General features: G+C 37.4%; 1 protein-coding gene across 2 annotated transcripts in view; it reads left to right on the top strand.

The window, feature by feature from the left end:
* The window catches only part of NEGR1 (neuronal growth regulator 1), an 824,026-nt gene that overhangs the window by 632,267 nt on the left and 166,558 nt on the right, over positions 1 to 25,201 (top strand). For both annotated transcript variants that reach the window (XM_014867325.3, XM_070486591.1), the window contains 2 exons: positions 5,305 to 5,425; positions 22,281 to 22,432. In XM_014867325.3, coding sequence (XP_014722811.1) covers positions 5,305 to 5,425; positions 22,281 to 22,432 — 273 coding nt within the window. The remainder of the gene's footprint in view (positions 1 to 5,304; positions 5,426 to 22,280; positions 22,433 to 25,201) is intronic.

Raw genomic sequence — 25,201 nt, 5'->3', positions numbered from 1 at the left:
TGCACACACGCGTGTGCAAACTCAAGAATATTAGCCAGGGGGCCGGCTCCGTGGCCGAGGGGTTAAGTTCGCGAGCTCCGCTGCAGAGGCCCAGGGTTCGGATCCTGGGTGTGGACATAGCACCGCTCGTCAGGCTACGTTGAGGCGGCGTCCCACATCCCACAACTAGAAGGACGTGCGACTACGATATACAACTGTGTACGGGGCGGGGGTGGGGGGGGGTTTGGGGAGATAAAGCAGAAAAAAAAAAGATTGGCAACAGTTGCTAGCCCAGGTGCCAATCTTTGAAAAAAAAAAAAAAACGAAAATTAGCCACAAGAGCTCTATTTTTTCATTAATGAGGTCCCTAACAAAAAATATTTGTTGATTGATGAAGGAATGAAGAATAGATAAGTCAATGAATCCCCTTCCTCTTGAGTAGTTATTTTTAAAAGAGGCAGAATAATATTAATAAGGGTTCATTCATGTCCCCACAAAAAATCAAGAGCTTCAAGTTCAAGTTTATAATTTTAGCCTCAAAATGAAATCTACATGAGACTCCTACCTCCATATTGATCACCCAAATCCCACAGCCCTTTAATTCTCTCACACACAGATGCTCTTTGGACTTTTTCTTGTGCACACTGTTAATTCTCAATTCATTCTCTATCTGTGCTTCCGTATGACATTTAAGGTATCTTGCCACTTTCAGTGTCTATCACAGCAGCCCATGAACCCCTGGAAAACAGGATCATGTCCCTTTAACTCGTGTGGTAAAGCATTTTGTGCTGAGCCATATGCACACTGTACTGCATAAAAGCCTTTTAATGACAAATTAGATTTTTATTCGGTTCATTACGCCTGGGTTTTCAGGCAATGTTTCAGATTTCATGGTTTTGTTTGTAATGAGTCATGGCCCCCTTGACAAACAAGAGAGTAATTAAACTAACCAGGTTATCAATAGAAGCTTGTGATGGATCTCCTGTTGCATATGGTTATTTCATCTTCAATAACAGTTGGATATAATAAAAGAATATGGTTTCTTAGGGAGCAAGAGATGAAAGCCTGTGAGAACAAGGGTGAAAATACAATCTTACCTAAACCTCTAACAAGCAAAAAAGTGCCATAATAATTGACCAATAAGTAGATTTTTATTTATAGATGTCTTTTGTATATTTTATTGCCTTTTATGGGGGGGGAACATGAATCTTTGCTTAATAAAAAAAGTTAAAATTTATTAAATGATTTCTTATATTGTATGAGAGAGTGTGTTTGTATTTGTGTGTGTGTATATGTATTTAGTATGTATTTACATGTATATTACATATATACATATATGTAAATATGTATATGTGTATTACCTCATAACATTTTCTTATTCAAACATTTTTGGTAAACATTTTTCACCAAGCTATTAGCAGGCACTTTAATATAACTATTTCTTTTCAAGTTTTTTTCCAGAACTATAAATTGAAACTTTACTAGTAAGAATAAAAGTACCACAGAGAAATAGAGGTGCTATAATTTCAAAGTGAAGTATCATGCTTAACAGAAAATGATGAATTCGCTAGGATATTTTTAAGAGGAAAGGCAATGTTCTATTGTAAGAGTGTTTACAGTTTTCATATTCACTGCATATTGAAAAATCATTAGACTCTGTACTTTTTTATTGCTTTTTAAAGAAACCTAAAATATCTCCAAAGTGCACACTTACTCAGGTCGTTTGTCTGAATGAATTAGTATTTGCATCTTCAATGTTCCCATTGTATTGAATTCTTTCCCATAGTGTTATTTAAAATATAGACTATGTTGAAAAGATTCGTAGAAAAGATAATATTTATGAAAAAAATATGCATACAAAACACTTAGAAGATAACATAGGAGAAAATCTAGATGACCTTGGGATTGGTGAAGACTTTTTTAGTTACAACACCCAAAGGCATGATCCATGGAAGAAATGATTGATGAGCTGGACTTCATTAAAAATAGAAATTTTGGCTCTGTGAAACACCCTATCAAGAGAATGAAAAGACAAGCTACAGAATGGGAGAACATATCTGCAAAAGACAATTCTGATAAAGAACTGTTATCCAAAATATACCAAGAACTCTTAAAACTCAAAATAAAAATATAAACAATTAAAAGATGAGCCAAAGACCTTAATAGACACCTCAGCAACGAAGATATACAGATGGTGAATAAACATATGAAAAGATGCTTCACATCATATGTCATTAGTGAAACGCAAATTGAAACAATGAGGTATCACTACACACCTATTAGAAGGACCAGAATCTGGAATACTGACACCTCCAAATGCTGCTGAGGATCTAGAGCAACAGGAGCTCTCATACATTGCTGGTGGGAATGCAAAATGGTGCAACCACTTTGGAAGAGAGTTTTGTGATTTCTTGCAAGACTAAACATACTCTTAATATTTGACCCAGCAATTGTACTCCTTGTTATTTATCCAAAGGAGGTGAAAACTTAGGTCCTCATAAAAATCTCCACATAGATGTTTATAGTAGCCTTTTTTTCTTTTTTGAGGAAGATTAGCCCTGAGCTAACATCTGCTGCCAATCCTTCTCTTTTTGCTGAGGAAGACTGGCCCTGAGCTAACATCTGTGCCCATCTTCCTCTACTTTATATGTGGGATGCCTGCCACAGCGTGGCGTGACAAGTGGTGCGTAGGTCTGCACCCGGGATCCAAATGGGCAAACCCTGGGCCGCTGAAGTGGGACATGCAAACTTAACCACTGAGCCACCAGGCCAGCCCCTATAGCAGCTTTATTTGTAATTGCCATATTTGGAAGCGACCAAGAAGTTCTTCAGTAGGTGAATGGATAAGTAAACTGTGGTAAGCCCAGACAATGGAATATTATTCTGTGCTAAAAAGAAATGGGCTATCAAGCCATGAAAAGACATGGAGGAAACTTAAATGAATATACTAATTGAAAGAAGCCAATCTGAAAAGGCTACATACTGTATAATTCCAACTATATGACATTCTGGAAGAGGGAAAACTATAGAGACAATAAAAAGATCAGTGGTTCCCAGGGATGGAGGTATGGTAGAGATGAGTAGGCAGAGCATGGAGAATTTTTAGGGCAGTAAAAATAATTTGTGTGATACTTTGATGGATATATGTCTTTACGCTTTTGTTCAGACCCACAGAATATACAACACCAAGAGTGAACGCTAACATAACCTATGGATTTTAGGTGATAATGATGTGTCAATGTAGGTTCATCAATTGTAACAAACGTACCCCTCTGGTAGGGGATGTTGATAATTGAGAGGCTATGCATGTGTTGAGGCAAGGGGTATATGGGAAATCTCTGTCCCTTTACTCAATTTTGTGTAAACTTAAAACTGATCTAAAAGAGAGTCTATCAAAAAAGATGTCACATACATACAACTCCTAACGTTTCCCTCCAAAGCTCACCCACTTACAGCCTTCCCCGTCTCAGTCAGTGGCTTCCAGTTAAGCCAAATGAAGTCACCCTGGACTCCTCTGTTTTTTTCACAGCTGTCAATAAATCCTCTTGGCTCCAACGTCACAGCAGACCCCAAATCCCATCACTCTCCACCACCTGCAGTGCTACCGTCTTAGTCTGAGCTGCCAACATCACTTGCCTAGCTTACTGCAGCAGCTTTCATCCCTGCCTCACTGTGGTCTTTTCTCAACACAGCAGCCAGAGTGATACCTTTAAGACAAAAGTCAGATTATATCCCTCCTCTCTAGGTAGTGGGTCACCGTTTCACTCAGAGTAAAAGTCAAATCCTTAAAATGGTCCTCAGGGTCCTGTCTGATCTTCCATCCTTTGGCTCCACGTATTAGTCAGGGTTCTCCAGAGAAACAACCAATCATATGCATATGTGCATATATGGCTATGCCTATGCATAACACACAGACACACACATATATACATATATATATGTAAAGAGATTATCTTGTGAGGAATGGGCTCACATGATTATGCAGGCTGAGAAGTCCCACAGATACGCTGTCTGCAAGCTGCAGGCTGGAGACTCAGGAAAGCCGGTGGTGTAGTTCAGTCCGAGTCTGAAGGTCTGAGAACAAGGGGAGCAAATGGTGTAAATCTCAGTCTGAGGGCAGCAGTCAGGCAGAGAAGGGGTGAAGCCTCCCATTTTGTTTTATCCAGGCCAATGGATTGTACGATGCCCACCACATTGCAGAGGGCAGTATGCTTTCCTGAGTCCACTGATTCAAATGCATGTTTCATACAGACCCACCCTCACAGCCGCACTCAGAAATTACTGCTATAAGTTACTGCTTATAGTTTGTCTCCCCATCTAGAAATAAGTTTCATCATGTCAGGGAGTTGAACTGCGTTGTGCCTTGAGAAATGCCGGGCGCGTATTGATGGCTTAATAACTATTTGGTGAATAACGCAATGGCTTGCTACAAAGGAGCTTTTTAAGATCATTGTGCCAGGCACTGTGCCTTGATCTCTGAATATGCAAAGATGAATCCGATATTTACCCTGCCTTTGGGCAGCTTAGAAGGGAGCCTGGCACACCCACAAATAATTATAACACACCATAGAAAGTGTATGGGATGAGAGATATAGATAAACTGCTCAGAGAAGGGAAAGCTATTTCCCGTCAGAACAACAGGGAAGAGTATGCAGATGGTGACACCTACACTGGGCCTTGAATCTGTGGAAATGGGAAGAATAGCATTCTAGGCAAGAGAAACCACGTAAAATAAATCACTGAAGTGCTAAAGCATAGGGAGTAGGCAGGGAAAAACACAGAATACTGAAAGAGCCCAGTCTTTGAGTCAACATGCCTGACATCAAATCTAAGTTCTTCAGCTAAGTAGCTGTGTGACCTTAGACAATTTTTTTAACCTCTCTGAGCTTCGGTTTTCACATTTGGGATAATACCATCTAGCTTAGTGTATGACTGTGAGGAACTCATGAACATAAAGCCCCTAGTCTGGTGACTGGCTCTGGTGATCACTCAGTACCCGAGAGCTATTATGGAAGTGTATTTTGACTGGAGTACAGATGAAGTGTTCCCCTCAACAATGCCATTTTTCCAAGAGGAAGCAAGGCCAAAATGTATTACATTTACTCTGCACTCCCTGGGAACATTCGTCTATTGTCCAACTTGAAAAATGAAGCCAAAAATGACTAGTCTTGTATTAGAAGCATAAACGACTGAAAATGTGATGCATTGGCCCATCAGGCATAAGATTGCTTTGAATATAGAAGGAATAAAAATATATGTGTGTGATATTTCTGCCGAAGATTATTTTTACTTACCCACCAGTTTTTTTGTCTGTTTCCTTTTCAGTTGCTCCTACAATTCAGGAAATTAAATCTGGCACCGTGGCCCCCGGACGCAGCGGATTGATAAGATGCGAAGGCGCAGGTGTGCCGCCTCCGGCCTTCGAATGGTACAAAGGAGAGAAGAAGTAAGGACTTTGTGATTATTACTGTGTTTCAAGCACTTTGAGCTAATGTGTTTGTGTTTCAGATACTTACTTTAAGCAATATACTTTCTTTAACTGGCTTGAACGATTCTCAGCAGCCTCCTCGTGAGCAGGCATATTGAAGAGGCCCACGTGGGCTGGATGAGTAGCTAATAGGATCCAGCAGAAACGTCCGCTTTGGTTTCTATGCTCTCCGAAATGCCCGCGAAGCCCCCGTCACTGATGCCTTTCATTTCTGCCCCTGCCTTCTGAACCAGCACACTATCGCTCGTGCTGGCGACCATGTTTACTTGGGAAGTAAACCAGCTCTTAAAGGGCTTGGGCACGGCTTCCACAAGAGCACTCCAAAAGCAATCGGAGCTGCCGTCTCTGCCTGGCTTCCTTGATAAGCCTGCATCCTGTCACCTGCCTTACTCTCCCACAAGACATTTTAACATTTTATTTTATAGGACACTGTGTTTTAGATATTCTGTCACTAAAGGGGCTGTAGAGGAGATAAAATACATGGTTAAAGGACTAAGCAAGGGGATTTTAGGGCCACTCCATCTTTAGCTCTGTGTAATTGTCCCCTGGAGAAGCCCCAGAAAGCCTCGGCAAGAGCTGTTGAACAAGAGACGACAGGACTTGACTGCTGTCTCCTTACTTCAACCAGTAAGCTCACTCAGACCTCTTCAGCAGCTCCTGTCAAGTCATCAAAGGAGGGTGGCCCCACTGGTTAACTGGAAGGGGTAATGCAGAGGGAGCATATTATCTACCCTGTATATATTTTGCTTCAAAACTAGGAAGGGATGTATTCAAGAAAATGTTAAATTGAACTATGTAAAATGGCAACATTTTTTTGGTTCAAAAAAGCTAAATATTGACAATTCCATATTGTTCCACATATATGTGTGGGGTTTCCTTGCTTGTGCCATGGCTCGTTACTGAATGTCCGAACAGAAAACTGGTAAAATCACACAAGAACTTAGGTATTGCCACAACGGAGGAGAATGGATGCGACATAAGCAAGTACTTTGTTTCTTAAACTGTAACCAGAAGAGGATTTGTGGAAGATATTCTCCTTTTTCAACATCAGCCTTTCCATAAAGGATATTCCCGTAACCACCTCATTCGTTCTGAATAACTGACTGTGGTTTTTACCTAAAATCTTTGCAGCTATTTCAGATGCAACATCTTCCATAATTTGGGGTGTTCGAGTTTTAATTGTTTTTACAAATTAATTCATGTTTTTACTAATTCTAAATCTACTTCCTTGTGGCTTCATGGAAACCCCTACATTTTTATATGCTTAGAACTAAAGAAACTGGTCTGTGGTCACCTTCACCCCACCCTGCAAAATTGTGTATCAGCCAATGTAACTTTTTGCAGATTCTGATAATCCAGATTAAGAAGTTTCAGTTTGTGATTATCCATATGGACAAAAATCTAGAAGAGCGATTCTCACTCCTTCAAAGTTATGAAACCTTTTGTGCAAGTGCAATCTTACCTGGAAGCCCAATTAGAAATAACTGTGAAAGCAGCACTTCTCTGGTAGATGTGGGGTGAATGAAGCCTCAGTTGCATCTGCTTAGAAGCCTGTTTTCCATTAGGACGTCCTTGCTGGGCCCCCCAAATCCTTGGTTCTCCACGAAGCACAGTTTAAATAATGACGTAATCTATTTTATCTATCTTTAAAGTCACTTTTGAATCTGTATCACACCTTTCTTAAAAGTTAACAAACAGAATTATTCCTAGTAATACAAGTGAGAGCTCCTTTGCTAAAGTTCATTTTCTTTCCAATATTTTGTGATGTCCTGAATTTTTTTTTTACTCTCTCTCTGTTTCCCTTTCCTAAATTCAACAACCATTGCCAGACAGGCTACCATAATCTGCAGTCTGCTTTCTTGGCCTCTAGCAAATATAGCAAAGGGCCAAGTGGTGTCCATAAGTCAGAGCTTCAGTGATTTTTTTTTTCCTCCTGGCGAGATGGACTCTAGCTTTTATTAGACTTCAAAGGAGTTTAGAACTACTGCCAAAGAAGATGGACTGATTTTCCCGAATCAATGCCCCTCCCAATACACTCACACACCTAGAGAAAATCTAGGAGCTGTGAAAATCAAATGCACTTGCCAAAGACAAACGTATTTTCATGTCGGAGTGAAGCATACCTTTGTCATTTGTTAGGGCTATATTTGAGGAAATATCCAAATTCTCAAATACCACTAGAATATGTCAATTCCTCTCAAAATTATAGCAAAGCAAATTTGAGTATCTACATTGAGTAGGAGAAAGAAGGATTCTGGCTGCTGAATGGTTGTCGGGGTGCTCACTCAGTGGACCTGCCATGCTCCATCACGGCCCAGGCCATTCAGATATTTATCTCATCCAAATGAAAGACTAGTCATGTAACGAGCACCTGCTACTTGACAGGCAGTGTTCTAAGCTGTTAACAAATACTAACCCATTTTATTTTCCCAGCAAACCTGTAAGAGAGATACTATTATTATTCTCACCTTTTGCTTGGGGGGAACCAAAGCACAGAGTGTTTTTAAGTAATTTTCAGAAGTTCGTACAGTAAGTGGCAGAGCTGGGATTTGAACCCAGGAATACTTGCAAATCTTCACGCAGAGTCCATGGATTTAACCCCTAAACTATGGCACCTAGTGTAGGTCATGGCACTCAGAATCTATCAAAAAGAATTTGAAACGTCGACGTTAAATGCCAAGGGTAAAGGCATTGCAGGTCATTTATGAATTAGCATAATAAAAGACTGTGAATACAAACAATTGTAATTTCCCAAGTTATTTAGTCAAAGACACAGAAATAATGCAGTTAAGGGAGACACACAGAGAAGAAACAGATACAGCACATTCCTAAGTTTTCTTGACCTCAAGGTTGCTAAGGGAGCATGAAGCTGTCAGAGACCCTGTCAGAGTAGAACAGAGTTTTTACAAGACCTGGAGAAGTTTTACTTCCTAGAGATCTTTTATACTTGAGGCTTACAAAAATATTCAGAAATAACTTACTTTCTCCACTTCTACTTAAGGGAATGTTTGTAAAAACTCATCTCTCTTAAATCAAAATCTTCAAAGCCAGATCTTCATTCAAATAAACTAATAAACACAAACAAATTAAAAAAGAGAGAGTGTCTGAACATCCTAGTATTATCTGCCTACAGTTCTTCTGTATCTTATAAAATCTATTTCTGTGTACTGGGAATTATCTGCTTGAAAACCTTCTAAAAAAGAAACCCTGCAAAATTAAGCACAATTTAAAGAAAAGAAAGGAAGAAATACTGAGGACAAATCACTTTCCAGGTCCTTTATATTCTTCTATCTCATTTATTCTTCACACCTCTGTGAGGGACAATTTATTATCCTCAATTTACTGATGACAAAAGTGAGACACAAGAGACTTGACCTGTTCAAGAGCACTCGACTTAAAAGATGCCATCAAGACACATTTTAGATTTGTCAACCTTTCAGCCCGGGTTCTTTCCCTTGCATACCTGCCAGTATTAGTTATCTATTGCTAAGTAACAAATTAACCCAAAACGTAGAAGCTTAAACCAGCAAACATTTATAATCTCAAACAGTGTCTGGGGTCAGGAATCCAGGAGCAGCTTAACTGGATGGTTCCGGCACAGAGTCTCTCATCAGGTTGAAGTGAAGGTGTCACCTGGTGCTAGTCATCTGAAGGCTTAACTAGGGCTGGAAGATCTGCTTCCAAGATATCTCCCTCATATGCCCATCGCGTTAGTGCCAGTTATTGGCAGAAGGCCTCAGTTAACCACCATATGGATCTCTTTATCGGGCTACTTGACTATCTTCATGACGTGGCAGTTGACATCCCCCAGAACGAGTGATCCAAGAGAAAGCAAGGTAGCAGCCATTTATGACCTAGCCTCAGAAGGCATATTCTGTCCTTTCTGCAACATCTCATTGGTTACACAGGGTGACCCTGTTCAATGTGAGAGGGACAACACAGGGACATGAATATCAAGAGGTGAGAATCAGCAGATGCCATTTTCAAAGATGGCTCCCGGACTGTCTCCCCCAAGGGTGAGGTAATTATTTTTTAGACTAGAAATACTAGCTATTTGACCTTTAGTTTATTGCACTGTTTAGATAAGCATCATGAGAATGACTAAGGATACATGCTTATTATTAAAATATTATTCCTTGGTATAAAATGATCATTTTTTTGACGATATAGTCTCTTTCAGCATACCTGGCAGGGTCAGTCCTGCTAGACTTAATTTTACTCCATATACATTTAAATATGGGGAAAATCAGAGTTCATAATTCAATTATATAGAGAGCCAAAAATTTAAACTTTTTTCTTGGTAATGGAGAAGATTGATAAGAGCAAATCTACTCCTTACATGCAGTGAAAGGACACTTTCAGAAAAGACAAATTACTATTAAGCAAGTTGTGTATTTGATGACATCAAATTAATATGGCTTGAGAACAGTACATTCACTTAGGATGAAGACTAAAAACAAATTAAGTTGTAATGGACTAACATTTAAATAGGTATTGCAAAATTATGGGATTTTTATCACTTTGTGAATGTGGCATTACCATCTTGTCTTAGATCAGAATTTTGCTATTTGCTTGGTTGGTTGAATTCCCTCCTCTTATTTTACATTTTCTTAAATCCAAGCCTGCAGCCTAGAAAGACATGTCCTCTGATCTCTCATGATAACTTTAACTGCTCTAGGCTTTTTAAATAGTATTTTATTCACTTTGTCTATTTTTAGGCAAATGGCCGACAGCAACAATACTTTTTGAAATTCTTTAATTGCAACAGAATTTCTTTTTTAATCCTCTATCATAATTTAAGATAGGAATTCAAAAGTTACAAATGAGATAAATACAAAAAACCTCCATGAATGAAAAACAAATATATTGTAAAACATTAAAAATTATCAATCTGTCAGTTAAAATATGTCTGTGTACCTAAAAAAATTGAATTTTTTATATTTGACAATGAGAACCTATAATATTTTGACTTTAAGCAACACATTTCAAATTTAGCTTATGCATTTTTAAGTTATTCAATTCAACAAATATCATGCCAGCACATCTCTCATTTCAGAATTCTGGTTATTGTTCAGTGTACGCCGCGGCTTCAGAGGAAATGTGATGAGTATTAGCATTTTACTTTGCTGTAAAGCATTAGTTATCTACGTGCATAAAAATGCATGCACAGATCCGTACACAGTGTGTACAGGTACCATTCGATGGATAGGAACATGTCTAAAATCAGCTGTGTAGGGTGCACCGTGTCACTTCACTCAGAGGTGGGATGACCTTTTTCAGTCTGGTTAGGTTTTTACTCTAAGAAATGGTGATTTTTCATTCTTGGCTTTACAGAGGTGAGATGAACTTGAGAAACCACAATGAAGTGGAGTGACCTTTCCTCTCCTTTTCCCTATTCTAGATATTTACTACCCGATCATCTAGATAGGCCATAAATTTCATCTGAGTTATTCACTTTGATGAAGGAATATGAGAGGAGGGGTCTTCCGTTCTTTTATTTTCAAGGAAACTAGAAAAATGAGTTAAAATATTTCTCTGTATCTTCAGTGATCCTCTTTCTTTGCTGTTTTATGTGTAATTTATTTATGTCAAAGTTATGCAAACGTTACATATGCATAACACATTATGATTTTCAAAGCATGGTCACGTATGGTAGTTTTGCAAAAAGTGAACACTTTTACATTTCACTTATGTAGAGTCAACTCTTCAAGCTTGGGGTGGTACGTGAGAGAGATATAAAAACATAATGAAAGAGATAAATATATAATAGTAACAATTTAAATGGCATAGACTTGTTACTCTAATCAATATATAAGTTTCAGAAAAACATACAGTGGGAGATATATACCTTGAGAATCCTTCAATTAGTCTTTATCCCCATATACCACTGACAGTGTAAATACCCCTCTATCTCAAGTGAGATTCTCATGTTGAAGATGTGTATTTAGTATAACACGGTTCTAAAACCAAAGCTAACTAGTTCATTAGGGGCTCAGCCATGGACAGTGATGTAAAGAAGTGGTCTACAACATTCTTGGAACGTATATCCCTACAAGTAAAATTTAAAACTTAGCAAGAAATACCAATATATGTGTACTTACCTGTAAATTATGTATATGCAATTCTGAACTAATATATTGCATACATTAAATGACCCACAACAGGTACAATTTAAAAGATGAGATATACATACAGCATAAATGGGCATTCTATTATTTTCTTCTCACACTCCCGCTGATCACTTTGAAGCCACCTTGGGTACTTGCCCTCCATTTTGGAAACTCTTATAAAGTATGCTAGTTTAAAGTAAGGAAGTTTTGGGAATTTTCAAGAACAGTTTTAATGACGTGCTACTTTTACCCTACATGCTTACTTTGCAATCTTATAACACATATTATATAACTCACTGTATAGTATCTTACCCATTCCTTGCATAATTCTAACTAGGTTATGCCTAAAAGAAAAACCTCTATCTCATAAAAGTGAAATAACTTGTCAAGGGGAAGTACAAGATGGGAAGTAAAATCTAATTTCAAAGAAACCTTGGGAGGTGATGAATATGTTTCTGGCCTTGGTGGTGATGGCTTCATAGGTATATACTTATCATCTAACTCACTGAGTTGCATATATTAAATATGTACAGGTTTATATATGTCAATCATACCTCAGTAAAGTGATTTAAGAAACAAAAACAAAACAAACCCCTAATTTCCTGACTCTTGTGTCAAGATATCCTTTTTCTAGATTTTACCCACCACTTGATTATTCAGAAGAGAATAGAAATAAGTTAATTCTCTCTCTCGTTCATTCTCTCATTTGCAAGGCCATTCTGACCTGAGTAATCAGTTACATATTTTCAATTAGAAGGGGACTGAAATAACCTCATTAACACCCCATGTTAAAAATGATCTTCCCTGCTGACCTGATATTTTACTTCTTCATTCAACAAATATGCATTGGGCACTTAACGGTGAGATAATTTGAAAAATTTGAAAAGGAAATAAGTTCCTGCATTGAAGAAACTTGCATTGCTGATATTATCTTATTATTATTTATTTATTTATCTTGTTAATTTCATTCTGATGATATTTCATTCCTTTTTATAACCAAAGTCTTGTCAGTACAACTTTATCACCCCTGTGATGACTTTGTCACTCAAGGCCAGGGAGGTAAAAGGTAAATATGTGAAACAAGTGGGAGCATTTTATTTACTGGAAACCGGAGAGAACATGTCCGTGTGAGACGTAAATACATATTATTATATTTAAAGCTTTGGGCCAGTCAAACAAAGTTGAAAGTGGACCAACTCCAGTTTGCATCCTCTGATTTAGAGTTTATGATATGTCATAAAAATCACCAAATGAAATAAGTACTATGCAAGAAGATCCTAAGGGGACCCTAGGGAGAGTCCTTGAAAGTGCACAGCAAGAGTCCCTTCAATTCGAATCAGAGCATAAAAAATGCTTCAAGGAAAAAGTAGCTTTTGCACTGGACACCAAATGATGAACAGTATTTCCAAGCATTGCGAGGGGTCAAGAATAATCATAGACCAGGAAAGAACATGATCAATGTCATAAAAGTATTGTATGGAGAGCTTTATATGCCTTGGGGTACAGGATGTGAAATCAAGTGTAATGGGAGGTAAGGTTAGGAAGGCACCTTGGGACCAGACTTGGAGTGGATGAAATGTCGTGATAAGATGTTTGGACTTGATTTCATAGGCACTGGGAAACTGTTAAGGGCTTTTCAAGAGTAGTAAATGATCCACTCTTTGTCTTCACAAAATGTTTCTCAGAGCAATTGGGAAGAATAGATGGGGAAGATATAAAATACGGCTTAAACTAGGGTATTGGTTGCGCAGTTAAAAAGCAAGAGAGAGAAAAGGTAGTATTTGTATATTTCAGTAACTGATTAGATACAAGGAAAGGGCAATTTGAGGGCAATTCCAAGTTTTCTATCTCAATGACAATGTGAATGGTGAAGTCATTAGCTGAGGCTTGGAACACAGGAAAAGAGATTTGGGCTAGATCATGCTGAGTTTGGCTTGGGGCCTACTGAAATTGAGGTGTTAATACTGCAGATACAACCCACCAGTAAAAAGTTGGATTTAGATTGTGTTCTTAAAATTCATAGTGATATTTCCAAAGTGAATATCAGATCTATCACTTTATACTTGAATCCCTTCAGTGGTTTTTGATTGTTTCTAGAATAAAGTCCTAACACCACAGTATGGCATGGGAGGCCTCCATATCCTGCCTCTGTGGCTATGAATTTTGCCATTCTACTGTCTCACTGTAAGGGCAATAGCTATGCTGAAATATTTTAGATCCCAAACTGTGATATGACCTCTGTCGTTCAAGCCACTTTGTATGTTGGCCACTTTGCTTGGAAGCCCCTCCCACACACATCCCATCCCCGACTACCTTTGGCTGGCTGTCTTCCACTAGTCCTTTAGTCTCAATTCAGATGTCACCTTCTCTCAGAAAATTGCCCTGAACCTTTTCTGCTAGGAGAAGAAGCTCTCTGGATGGACTCCCACATACTCACCTCTATCAAACTATTTCTTAAACTATACTCAACTTTTTTACGTGTCCATCTCTCCTCCTAACCTTTAATCTACCTGGAAGTGAGAGTTCTGCCCTGTTCACCATTGTGTTCCCACCATCTTACATGGTATTTGGAACATAGTCTGTTGCAAGAATAAGTTCTGGCCTTTTAATAATGATAAAGTAGAGCCATTTATATTTTAATACATTTTCAAATTGATAAAAGAATTTAACACAAATGTGTCCTGTCACCTTAGATTGTGGGGCACTCTAAACCCAATATATGATTACAAAAAGGAAGTTGGTTTCTGCTGCTCAATTCTGACTTCCCAGGATTTTTTCTTTGTTGTGAATGTTGTTTGCACAAAATGGTTGTGTTGGTATATTGTGGGATGAAATTTGACATTAAAATCATGGGCACGTTGGTATTAGAAAAGCAGTTCAAGCAGAGGGGAGAAATCTAGTCATAGGCCAGGTTGTCAGGGATACAAGACTTACTGCAGTCAGGAGAGGATTGGCACCCGCACTGTGGCCTTTGTTTATTTGATGTAGGGTTAAAAGGCAATATCATCCCTGTGCAAATCAAACCATCACGCATAAGGCAGCCCAAAGGTCCCTAATCAAAAATCATTAATTTCATTAAAATTGATAAAGTAAACAAGACATACATTTTAAATAGCCTAATAAAGTCTAAAATCTTTAAATGTCCTAATATATTATAATAACATTAATTTATTCAAATGTGCAACTAAAGATAGATACCCCTTAGGGCTAAGACAGTGATGCATGGTGTTCTTCAGTCTGTTCCTAGGAATAAATGATCTCATATTGTTTTCAAGACTCAAGTACCAAGCAACACAGTAAACCAATAGTTGCTATAGCAGCATGTTCACATAAATTTTCATTTCTCTCTGGTTTCTAGCAGTTCTTACTCCTCTTCCCTTTTACTTTTATTTTTTTATCTACCCTGCACATCTCTGAAAAGCCTAGATGAGGTTGATAATGCGCATGTAATTGATACTGAGTTGGGCACATCTTGAAATCACCATGCCATGATCTTTTCAGTCACTCTCCTACATCTTTCTTTTAAAACTAATTTCCTGTATGTTCAATATTTAATATTTTTCTGCCATCTGAGAGGAAATATATCTGTTCTGTCTAAGAAACAGACCCTATCATTGAACAATAATAATACCTGTTGTATATCTAGTGCCTACTTCGTTTGGTATATATATGTGCATAAATATTACACTTTGTATAGCTTAAAAAACATTCTTACATCTACACGTTGAGATTGGCTTCATTTTTCCCATTTCACAGATGAAAAGACTAAGAATTACAGAAATGTGAAAGCGTAATTCATTCAGTCAAGCATGCAACAAATACTGTGTCCCTGTTAAGTGCCCAGCACTATCCTACGTGCTTGGCATACAATGAATAACAAAATCAGCAGGAAACTTGCCTAACAGAGTTATACTCTAAGGGGGAAGAAGGACAGTAAATCAAAAGCTATAGAAATATATGAAAACTTGCAAGCAAAATGGTGTTACAAAGAGAAATACAGTCATGCGCCCATTATGGCATTTCATTCAATGACAGGCCACATGTAGGAAGGTCCCATAAGATTAGTACCGTATAGCCTAGGTGTGTAGTAGGCTACACCATCTAGGTTTATGTAAGTACACTCTATGATGTTCGCACCATGGAATTGCCTAGTGATGCATCTCTCTAATGTATCCTCGTCATTAAGTGAAATGTGAATGTATTTGAAGTTATGAGGATGATTTGGCCAAGTTAGAGACATAACCCCATAGCATCACTAGAACTTGAACTGTAGAAACTATTTTGGACTTGCTTAAAAATATTTAATTCTTGCCACTTGTCTAGGTTGTATTTTTTTTCCATTCTTCACTATATTCTGCATATACACCATGGGGAGAGATTTACTACCACCCAAATATTTAGTGAACCTAGGGGAAGAAAAACAAACCTTAGTTGATGCTGAAGGTGTATGTGTCAGGGGAGACAGTTTGAGGAAGGAGGGAGATGAGAGCACATTTCGTACTTCTCATCTTGGGAGTGTGAGCAGCCTAAAAGGCTGACTCCATTGGAGGCTAAAGACAGCTGCTGTGAGAGGCTGCACTGATGGGAATAACCAACCCCCAAATGGATAGTTAAGTGGCCTCTGGTCCAGGGAAATCTCCAGATAGCTAACTGAGCTGAACCTTCCATTTTTGTTTGGCTTTCTACCCCTTTAGAGTTCCCCCAGTGAATTGGACCTGGATTTCCTGGCTCGGGTGCCACATGCCACTTGGTTATTCAGCTCCATTGGTTTTATTCCCTCACTTGCCTGGATTCCCTTGCACCACCCATGATTTCTGTCTTGTCCCTCCAAACTCAAATACAATATCCTGGATTCTACTTGGTGATTTGAATACCAGTTCTTACTTTGGGAGGGTACCAAGAGTCAGAAGACCTGGATTTGAATTTGGCTTTATCACTTATCAGATGGTAGAATACAAAATAACTTAATCTTTCTAAACTTCTTTTTTGCTCATCTGTAAAATGGAACTAATCGCGCTTACCTCCTACAGTTACTCTGAAGATTAGTTGATATACTTTTGAAAATGTTTAAATGTTTGCTGAATGACAGTTTCTCACACTCTTAATACCAAACTTTTCTCGTACAATGTTGAAATTTTTAATGTTAGATTACTTCAGTCATAAATGTGTTGAGAACAGCTAACATTTTTCACACGCATAAAGCATTCCTGCTTGCATTGAAAAGACTAGAAACACAGCCATGATTCAGAACCAAAATATATTTAAGCTGGAACTCTTTATCATTGAGTGAGGCATTATGAGATGTATTGTGCAAGAACCTATATGTCATCTCCAGATTTTCAGGTGTAGCTAAGGTGTGTTAGATAGTAACTGTGTCATATTTGTCTTTTTTTCTTTGATCGCCAAATCAATGCCTCAATCTTAGGAGGCATTTAATCATCATTTGATGACCAAATAAAACTTCATTTCCTTTAAGACTGCGTCAGCGTTCTAACATCACCCATGACTTTTTCTAAAGCTCTTTTCTTGAGTTCTGTCTTTACCTCAAGCTATCTCTTGAAACTCCACAAGCCTGCAATTTATTGTCAGAGGTAATGTTACTTTTCTTTGTAAATAAAACTCTTATGACTCAAGAACTCCCTTCCTTCCCCTACTGTCTTCCATCTCTGCTATACTAACACCCAAAGACCATATTAATCTTATCTAGTTATATAACATGATATATTATCATATTCTTTTGTAATTCTAGTCTGATAAAAGATCTACCATCATTTGAGGATGCCTTTCTCAACCCCTATTCCAAATTATTTTAATATTAAATGTTTTTGTCTGATACACTCTTATGTGTCTCCTATATTAGCAGTGAAGTCTTTCTATGACTATTTTCACCTGAAAGTTTGGTTTCTCTGGAAGTATTTACTGTTACTTCTGACCTGGAAAGGCAGATAGTAAACAATAGGTCCAAAATATGTAGTGAGGCTGAAACGCACTCATGCATGAAATGAATGACGTCTGGTGTAGCTGCTCCATTTATTTTTGCAATCTCAACAATAAGTGCCAATGGCTGTGTGGTCAGTTTTACTGTTGTGATGTTGCTATGGAATCTTCTGGCCATCCTAGATAGCTACTGTCTGAGAGAGATTATGGTTGTTAAGTTTGTGAACATTTCATGAGTCAGAAATATAAGTATTCCTGGTTACTATTAGCATGCTTTCCATGTGCTACTTCTAACTGAAACTTGAAAATATAAAGAGCTATTCTAACTCATAACTAGTTAGTTGGTCAGACTTTGTCACTTATGAGCTGGCAGCATCTGCTGGCAAAGCAACTAGCCTGCAGTTCACAGATTTATGAGGCATTAGCAAACAGGAGGAGAAAGAAGAGTGAGGACAATGGCCCTGGGCACATGTCTTAGTCCTTTGGGGCTGCTATAACAAAATACCACTGACTAGGTAGCTTATAAACAACAGAAATGTATCTCACGGGCTGGAAGTCCAAGATCTGGAAGCTGGAAGTCCAGTCAGGGTGCCAGCATGAGGGTGAGGGCCCTCGTCTAGTTCACATACTTATTATACCCTCCTATGGTAGAAGGGGCTAAGAATCTCTCTGGAACTTCTTTTTATAAGGCCTTAATCCTATTCATGAGAGTTCCACCTTCATGAATTTTAAGTACTTCCCAAAGATGCCACCTACTAATACAATCACCTTTGGGAGTTAGGATTTCAACGTATGGATTTTGGGAGGGCACAAACATTCAGATCATAGAAGTATGGAACGAACTCTTATTGGTGGCAGAGAGTACAGAACAGTAGGGTTCATAGTAATAGAAGGATCTTATAGCCATGGGGTCTGCTGAATGGTAAAAATGCAAAAAATAGAAGTGGCCAGGCATTTCTAGGCAAGCACCATATGCTACTGATCTACTACTGAGGAAAAGAATGCCATATTTAACCCCTAGTTCAACAAGATTAGTTTCTCTCTTTTTGAATGGAGGGACTATAGGAAAACATCTCTCATTCTATAGTCTAAGTCAATACAAGAATGAACTCTTTCAAGTTCTAAAAGAACTTGTCTAAGGATTTAGGTAAAGGAGAGAACTTTGCCTAAGTATTTAGGCAAAAGAGAGAAAGAACTCTAAATAAGGCAATATTCTGGATTTAGTTCTCTGGTTTTATTGCAAGGTGTGCTGTGAACTATTGCTTGAGTTGTCACTTTCAAATTTCACGGCACTGATGCAAGGAAGTCTGATTTTAAACAAGTCTGAGATGGATATGAAAAATCCAGTAGGACCAAGGCCATTCTTTGAACTGGCAATATGTACATGCTTGAAGCCTATCAAGGATTTTCTTTAACACAGAATAACAATTTAATTTGTCAAATATATGTTTTTTATTGATTAGGAAAAACAATGAGTCTCTTTACAGAAAATATAATTATGCTCAACCATTTTGGAATAAATCTGTTTCATAGATTAAAAAAAGCGCCATCAATTACCAATTAAAGAACTCTTTTAGTATTTGTTTTTAGTCAAGGAGTGAAATTATATTAGGACTGTACATGATGGGACTTCTAAGTGTGGCTCAAATTTCTCTATCCAGTAACTAAAATGTATTCATCATAACAGGGTCCCCATGGTGACTAAAATAGCCTTTGTTGTAAACACCTGCTCATATGTCTGATTCTGTTCTTTGGCCTCTTCAAAGGCCTTCAAAGATCTTCAAAGATCATGTGTTGCCCAGCCTAGTCTCTAATCACCTAGCATAGAGCTCATCTTTGTAGCAATTTAATGACTATTTTCAGAATTGATTTGAATAGCTGAGAAAGCACTCACTTGCGAGGATCCTTGCAGGAAATTTGCAGAAGTATACCCTCCCGAGATATATACCATCTCAGAAGTCACTGTACCTTAAGGTCAGCTTTGGAAAGGCTACCCCAGGCATCCACCAGGTGGAGACAGATTTTAAATGGTGTTTGAGGAGTCAGCAGTTCTAAAACTCCCAACTATAGAAGAAAGTAAGCTTTAGAGTTCTCAGTAATCTAAGAGAGGTAGCTTTCTCTAGAGGGTAGAAAATCCCCCCCAGGGAAGATACTTTTCTTTTTTACTGGCCATAATCACCTACCAGGCTGATCAGAGCAGCAGGGCTTGCTGCTGCTAATGTGCCACTTTGGGAAGGATGCACATAGCTCTGTTGGCCAGAGGCCAAAAATGGGCCTACGCAAACAGAGCATGGATACGCTGCATGATTTAGCAACATCTGGGGCTTTGCCTTCAGATACATTAAAGAACAGAGAATTGGAAGCAAACTTAGAAAGACAACCATAAGAAGCATAAGCAAACAGTGCTGTGAAGTAACTAAATATACTCCCTTAACGTTTTCTCCCCAAGTGAAGACCCTGGCTAATTTTTTCTCAAACCTTCAGCAGCAAAATGTATCTTTGTTTTGGTAGATGGGATACAACGGGGATTTATAGTCTAAAGAGTTTCTCAGTCCTCTGGAGAATGTGTCTGTGGCATAGACATGGGTGAATTGATTTGAGTCATAATGCTCAAGCTCTCAAAATAATGAAACTGAATTTTTATATATAACATATAGTAATTGCTTAAAAATAAAGTTAGTAATGTGATGCATAAAAATATGCAATAATCACTATGGGATTTTAGCATCAACATTGACAAATTTGCAATATGAGACAGAGGAGTAAAAACTGCCATATCTTTGATATTTTATGCCATGCTTTCTTGTGTCAGAGTTGGAGATCATTAGGTTTATTGCTCAAGTTAAAGTTTTCCAATGTTTATTCAACTCAAAGTTTTATTAATCTGATTAAAGTTTGAGTTTTGGATCAGCCAAATTCAGCTATTACATGAAACATAAGTAATTCCCAGAGTAATCAAGCAGGGCTGCTTATTTTAATCTGCATTTAACTGCAGTATTTTTTATCTCAATTCGGATGCAAGTCACATAACCTAATGCAAAGGAGTTCAGCCTAAACTCTCAGGGGAATGCCATTTATTAGCATCTTCATGATTAAAGAAATATTTAGTACTAAACTTGAACACATTAAAGAGGAAAAACTAACATGCCATTTGGGCTATGAGCTTACATAGCCCATATTGTAATCCGCACACCTTTTTCCCAATAAATTTCGGGGTTAGTTAGAAAGGAGTTGTTGTCTGGTTGGCATCCTCACTATAGGAGAATTCATACTCAGAGAAAGAATTTCTTTAAGGGGCCACTGAATGGAGCTTACCAATCTCTGTGTTGCAGGGCTGTCACCTGGACTCCATTGACCTATAAACTATTTATTATATAGGTAGGATGCCACTATTAAGTGCTACGTAGGACCCAAATATAAAGCAAAGTATGTCCATATGGCTCTGCCTTTGGAGGAATTTAAAACAATTCAATTTGTTTGGGTGAAAGAGACTTATATGCATGGAAACTGCTAGAGGGAACAATGCAAAAATGTGGTTTTTGTTTTGTAAATCCCACAAAAATTTGGAGAGAAAATTGCAGAGAGAGAGAAACCAGAGTGATTTAAGAAGCGTTAGAGAAAGAGAGAGAGGACTTAGGTCAGACCTAAGTGAGGAGGGAAGGATCTGGCTGGCAAAGATAAAATGGGATAATGAGCACTGAATGCAGATTCAGGAAAAGAGTGAAGCAGGAGTGGGCATGTCAAGGTCTGAAAATGGTAAAACTTTGCCAGCCTGTTTAAGAGTGAGGACTTCTGCTGGTAAGTCTGGAGAGAGAATGTTGGGTAGTCAGAGTGGAATCAGGAAAAATTGAATCCTATATTGAGGCCCAGAAAGGTTAAAGGACTTTCCCAGATACATTCCTAAAATGTGACAAAGACAAGACTCTACATTAAATGCGAGCCTCAATACTATAATTTTGCCTTTTCCTAGATTTAGCAGCAAGTCATCTGTCTGGATTGTACATAGCAGCAGTAAAGTGGTGTTGAACCTGGACTCAGAATTACCCCATCACAGTGATAGGGTTAACTTTCATGGGAGTCATACAATAATATCATGTGAAACGGCCTAGCCCTATCCTAGCCAGCTTCTTAGAAACCATCAGTTTGTATTTTTTTAAAGATTGACCCTGAGCTATCTCAGTCAGTCTTCCTCTTTTTCTTCTCCCCAAAGCCCCCCAGTGCATAGTTGTATATTCTAGTTGTAGGTCCTTCTAGTTCTTCTATGTGGGAGGCCACCTCAGCATGGCTTGATGAGCCATGCTAGGTCCACGCCCAGGATCCACACTGGTGAAACCCTGGGCTGCCCAAGCAGAGTGCGTGACCTTAACCACTTGGCCACAGGGCCAGTACCATCAGTTTGTATTTTTAATGGAATCATTATATTTAATTCCTTTTACTCTTTCTTGACTAACAGATGAGATGCTTTTGCTGTAGTGTGTTCAGTTTTCTAAAATACAAATCAATATATGCATAGGACGTGTGGATATCTAAGCTCAGTTTGTTATATAGCGCAAATAATCCCATAGGAATACTCTGTGGCTGTCATGCAACCTCTCCTCCCCAATATCTACTAATGTAAGGGAAGTATAATTACATCATTGTCACATTATACGCTAACACCAGTGTAGTCAAAACTGTCTATGGGTTGCCATAACAACCCCATCTAAGATAAAAATGAAAATGATATTCATGATACATACTTACCTAGAGTTTATTTTGTTTTCTAGGCTCTTCAATGGCCAACAAGGAATTATAATTCAAAATTTTAGCACAAGATCCATTCTCACAGTTACCAATGTGACCCAGGAGCACTTCGGCAACTATACTTGTGTGGCTGCCAACAAGCTCGGCACGACCAATGCGAGCCTGCCTCTCAACCGTAAGTAACACAGTGTTGCCAAAATGTTTCCAGGAGCTTCTCGGCTCCTATCCAGCAGAACAGAGAAAACCTAGGAATGGACTATGTTCATTTTAAAACTCAGCCTGATGTGACATGTTCTTTACACAGAGGACAATTGGCCCCAAAATAATATGGATTTTTGAGAATTTTATAATCCCTAAGAAATCTACATGTGTTCAGAAAAATGTCTTAGAACTGAGAAGAGGGGAAAAAATTACATAAATAATAAGACCCACTGAAAAATGTCTTCTGACTGAAGACAGTGGGTTTGGTGGGTTTTGTTTGTTTTTATTTTGTTTTGTTTTTAAAAATGTGTTATACTATCTTTAAGTATACATTAATTTGGATCGAATTTACTCTTGGTTGGTTTACTTTAGATATTCATCTTGGAATAGTGAGAATCTCACATGCCATAAACAAAATGAAATAGTAAGTAAATGATCATGGACAAAATATTTTATCCATATAGATCACGTTTTTACTACAAACTGTATTTTTAAATACAACAAGGTTTTACTGAAGTAAATACTATATTTTTAATGTATCTTAGTTCCTAAAAATTAGAAATTAAAAAAGAAGAGCAACACAAGGATTAGTGGAAGAGAGAGAAAGCTAGGCTAATGTCTTGTCCTACGGTTAGTTTTAGTGCTTTTTGAGAAGCTGAGTAACCAACGAATTGTTATAACCATAAAATATCCCTGATTTGACATGGAGTGTTTCTCAAAATGTTCAAAGAAGACTATAGAGAATACGTTGTCTTTTCATTTCCACAAAGTTATCTGAATCATCCTTATCTTTTATAGTTACTGTTTGTATAATAACCTGACATATGTATATTCGTGTTATCATCCCGTGATAGGAAGCTGTCTCTGAAAAATGCAAATATTATGTAGTTCATTGCAGACATGATCATTTCCATTTTGAAGAAATGGCGATGGGATATATAATACTCTTATTGCTTAAAACTATACTATAATAAGTTTCATGATTTATGAACTCTGAGTTACCATGATTTAAGATCCTCTGATGTTAAATAAAATATATCAGTTTGTTGTTAATAGAAAATAATCATTTAAAAATGATTTGTTCTCTATATACTTTTAAAACATCACATCATTTATTATTCCAGCTTAATATTACCTAATATTTCTTAGCATCTCCACTTTGAAAAAAAACATTCCTGCCATGCAATAGCCATAGTATAGTATACTTGCTTAAGTTTCTTCCATGAGGATGATTTGTGTAGTGTAATTATGAATAATATAAACCATTGAAAATATTATAGAGCAGCATGAATTCCAATTTAATGTAAATATTGATACTTCTTTGATATGTTATTAATATTTTAAATGGTTTAAATATTCAAGAACCTGAAAGAATAAATGGATTAAAAAGACAAAGTAAAGAAAAATGTAAGGCTTAATAACACACTAACTCTTTGCTATTTAAATTTCTAAATCACATTCTGACTTTCAAAACTGAAGCATTAATGAATGCAACAAATTAGGAACAAATGTCACTTATTTAAGTGTTTGTTTTACTCTGGCAACCTTAACACAATCATCTGGAAATAGTGCAGTGCCGAAAAGGTTTCTAAATGTGGTATCTTCAGAATGGCCTCTAATGATCTCCCTTTGCCAGTGGCTTCTTGTACGTAGAGGTGTTAGGAAATACAAGTGCAATCTGATTAATTTGTTAATAAAGACATAATATGCAAATCTTGTCTGTAATCATGAATATAGCCCTAGAAGTTTGAAGAAATGTCTGGATATTCAGAACTCTTGTATATGACCTCATCTGAAGCTCTTATTGCACCACACATTTCTATTTTGTACCATAATTATTTTTATACATATTTTTATCTCTTGATAAAATTGTTTCTTGAGAATACAGGATCAATATCTGATTATTTTATCTCCCATATAACCAAGCACAGTGCGTGCTATTTAGTAGGCAATCAGTAAATCTTTAGTGAATAAATGAATTAGTTAAACATCAAATAAGTGATTGAATGGATAATGAATAAATGAGTCAATGAACTGAGTTTTTGCTATAGAATGTGTATTTGTAATCTCTAGATATACAAGACAATATCACAGTGATTAAAAATAACATTTTTTGTGGGCTTGCTATAGACCAGACCCTATTCTAATCTCTTTATATAAATCTACTCATTTAATTCTCACACAATCCAAAAAGGTAAATTCTATAATTCCCTTCTTACAGGTGAGGAAACTAAGACAAAAAGAGATTAAAAGATTGCCCATGCCACAACTAGAAGGACCTGCAACTATGTACTGGGGGGATTTGGGGAGATAAAAAATCAGGGGGAAAAAAAAAGATTGCCCAAAGTCAAATGGTTAATAAGTGACAAAGCAAAAATCTGACAGTCCAGCTTCAGAGCCCAAGCTTTTAATTCCTGCCTTTGACTATCTCTCACCATGAACATAAAACCATCGAAGGAGCAGGAAATAAATTGTATCAGTTGAAAGATAAACCTCTACATATAACATATTTGTCATTCTTGTGGTTTTATCAACTTTTCTTTAAGAATTTTGAACACTATTCTTTTAATATATAAAAATTCTTTTTTTAAATAAATATTTAGATACAAGCAACATGTACCAGATATCAAATTTAAGTGTATGAAAGATGAATGGGGTCAGTGTTTGACTGGAAGCTTATACAAAAATGAGACTCAGGGACATTTAAACACATATTTATATGGAATTTTAAATCTCCTTTGAA

Source organism: Equus asinus, chromosome 16 (genome assembly GCF_041296235.1).
Source record: "Equus asinus isolate D_3611 breed Donkey chromosome 16, EquAss-T2T_v2, whole genome shotgun sequence".
Lineage (NCBI taxonomy): Eukaryota > Metazoa > Chordata > Mammalia > Perissodactyla > Equidae > Equus > Equus asinus.
This window is presented reverse-complemented; position numbering and strand designations above follow the sequence as displayed.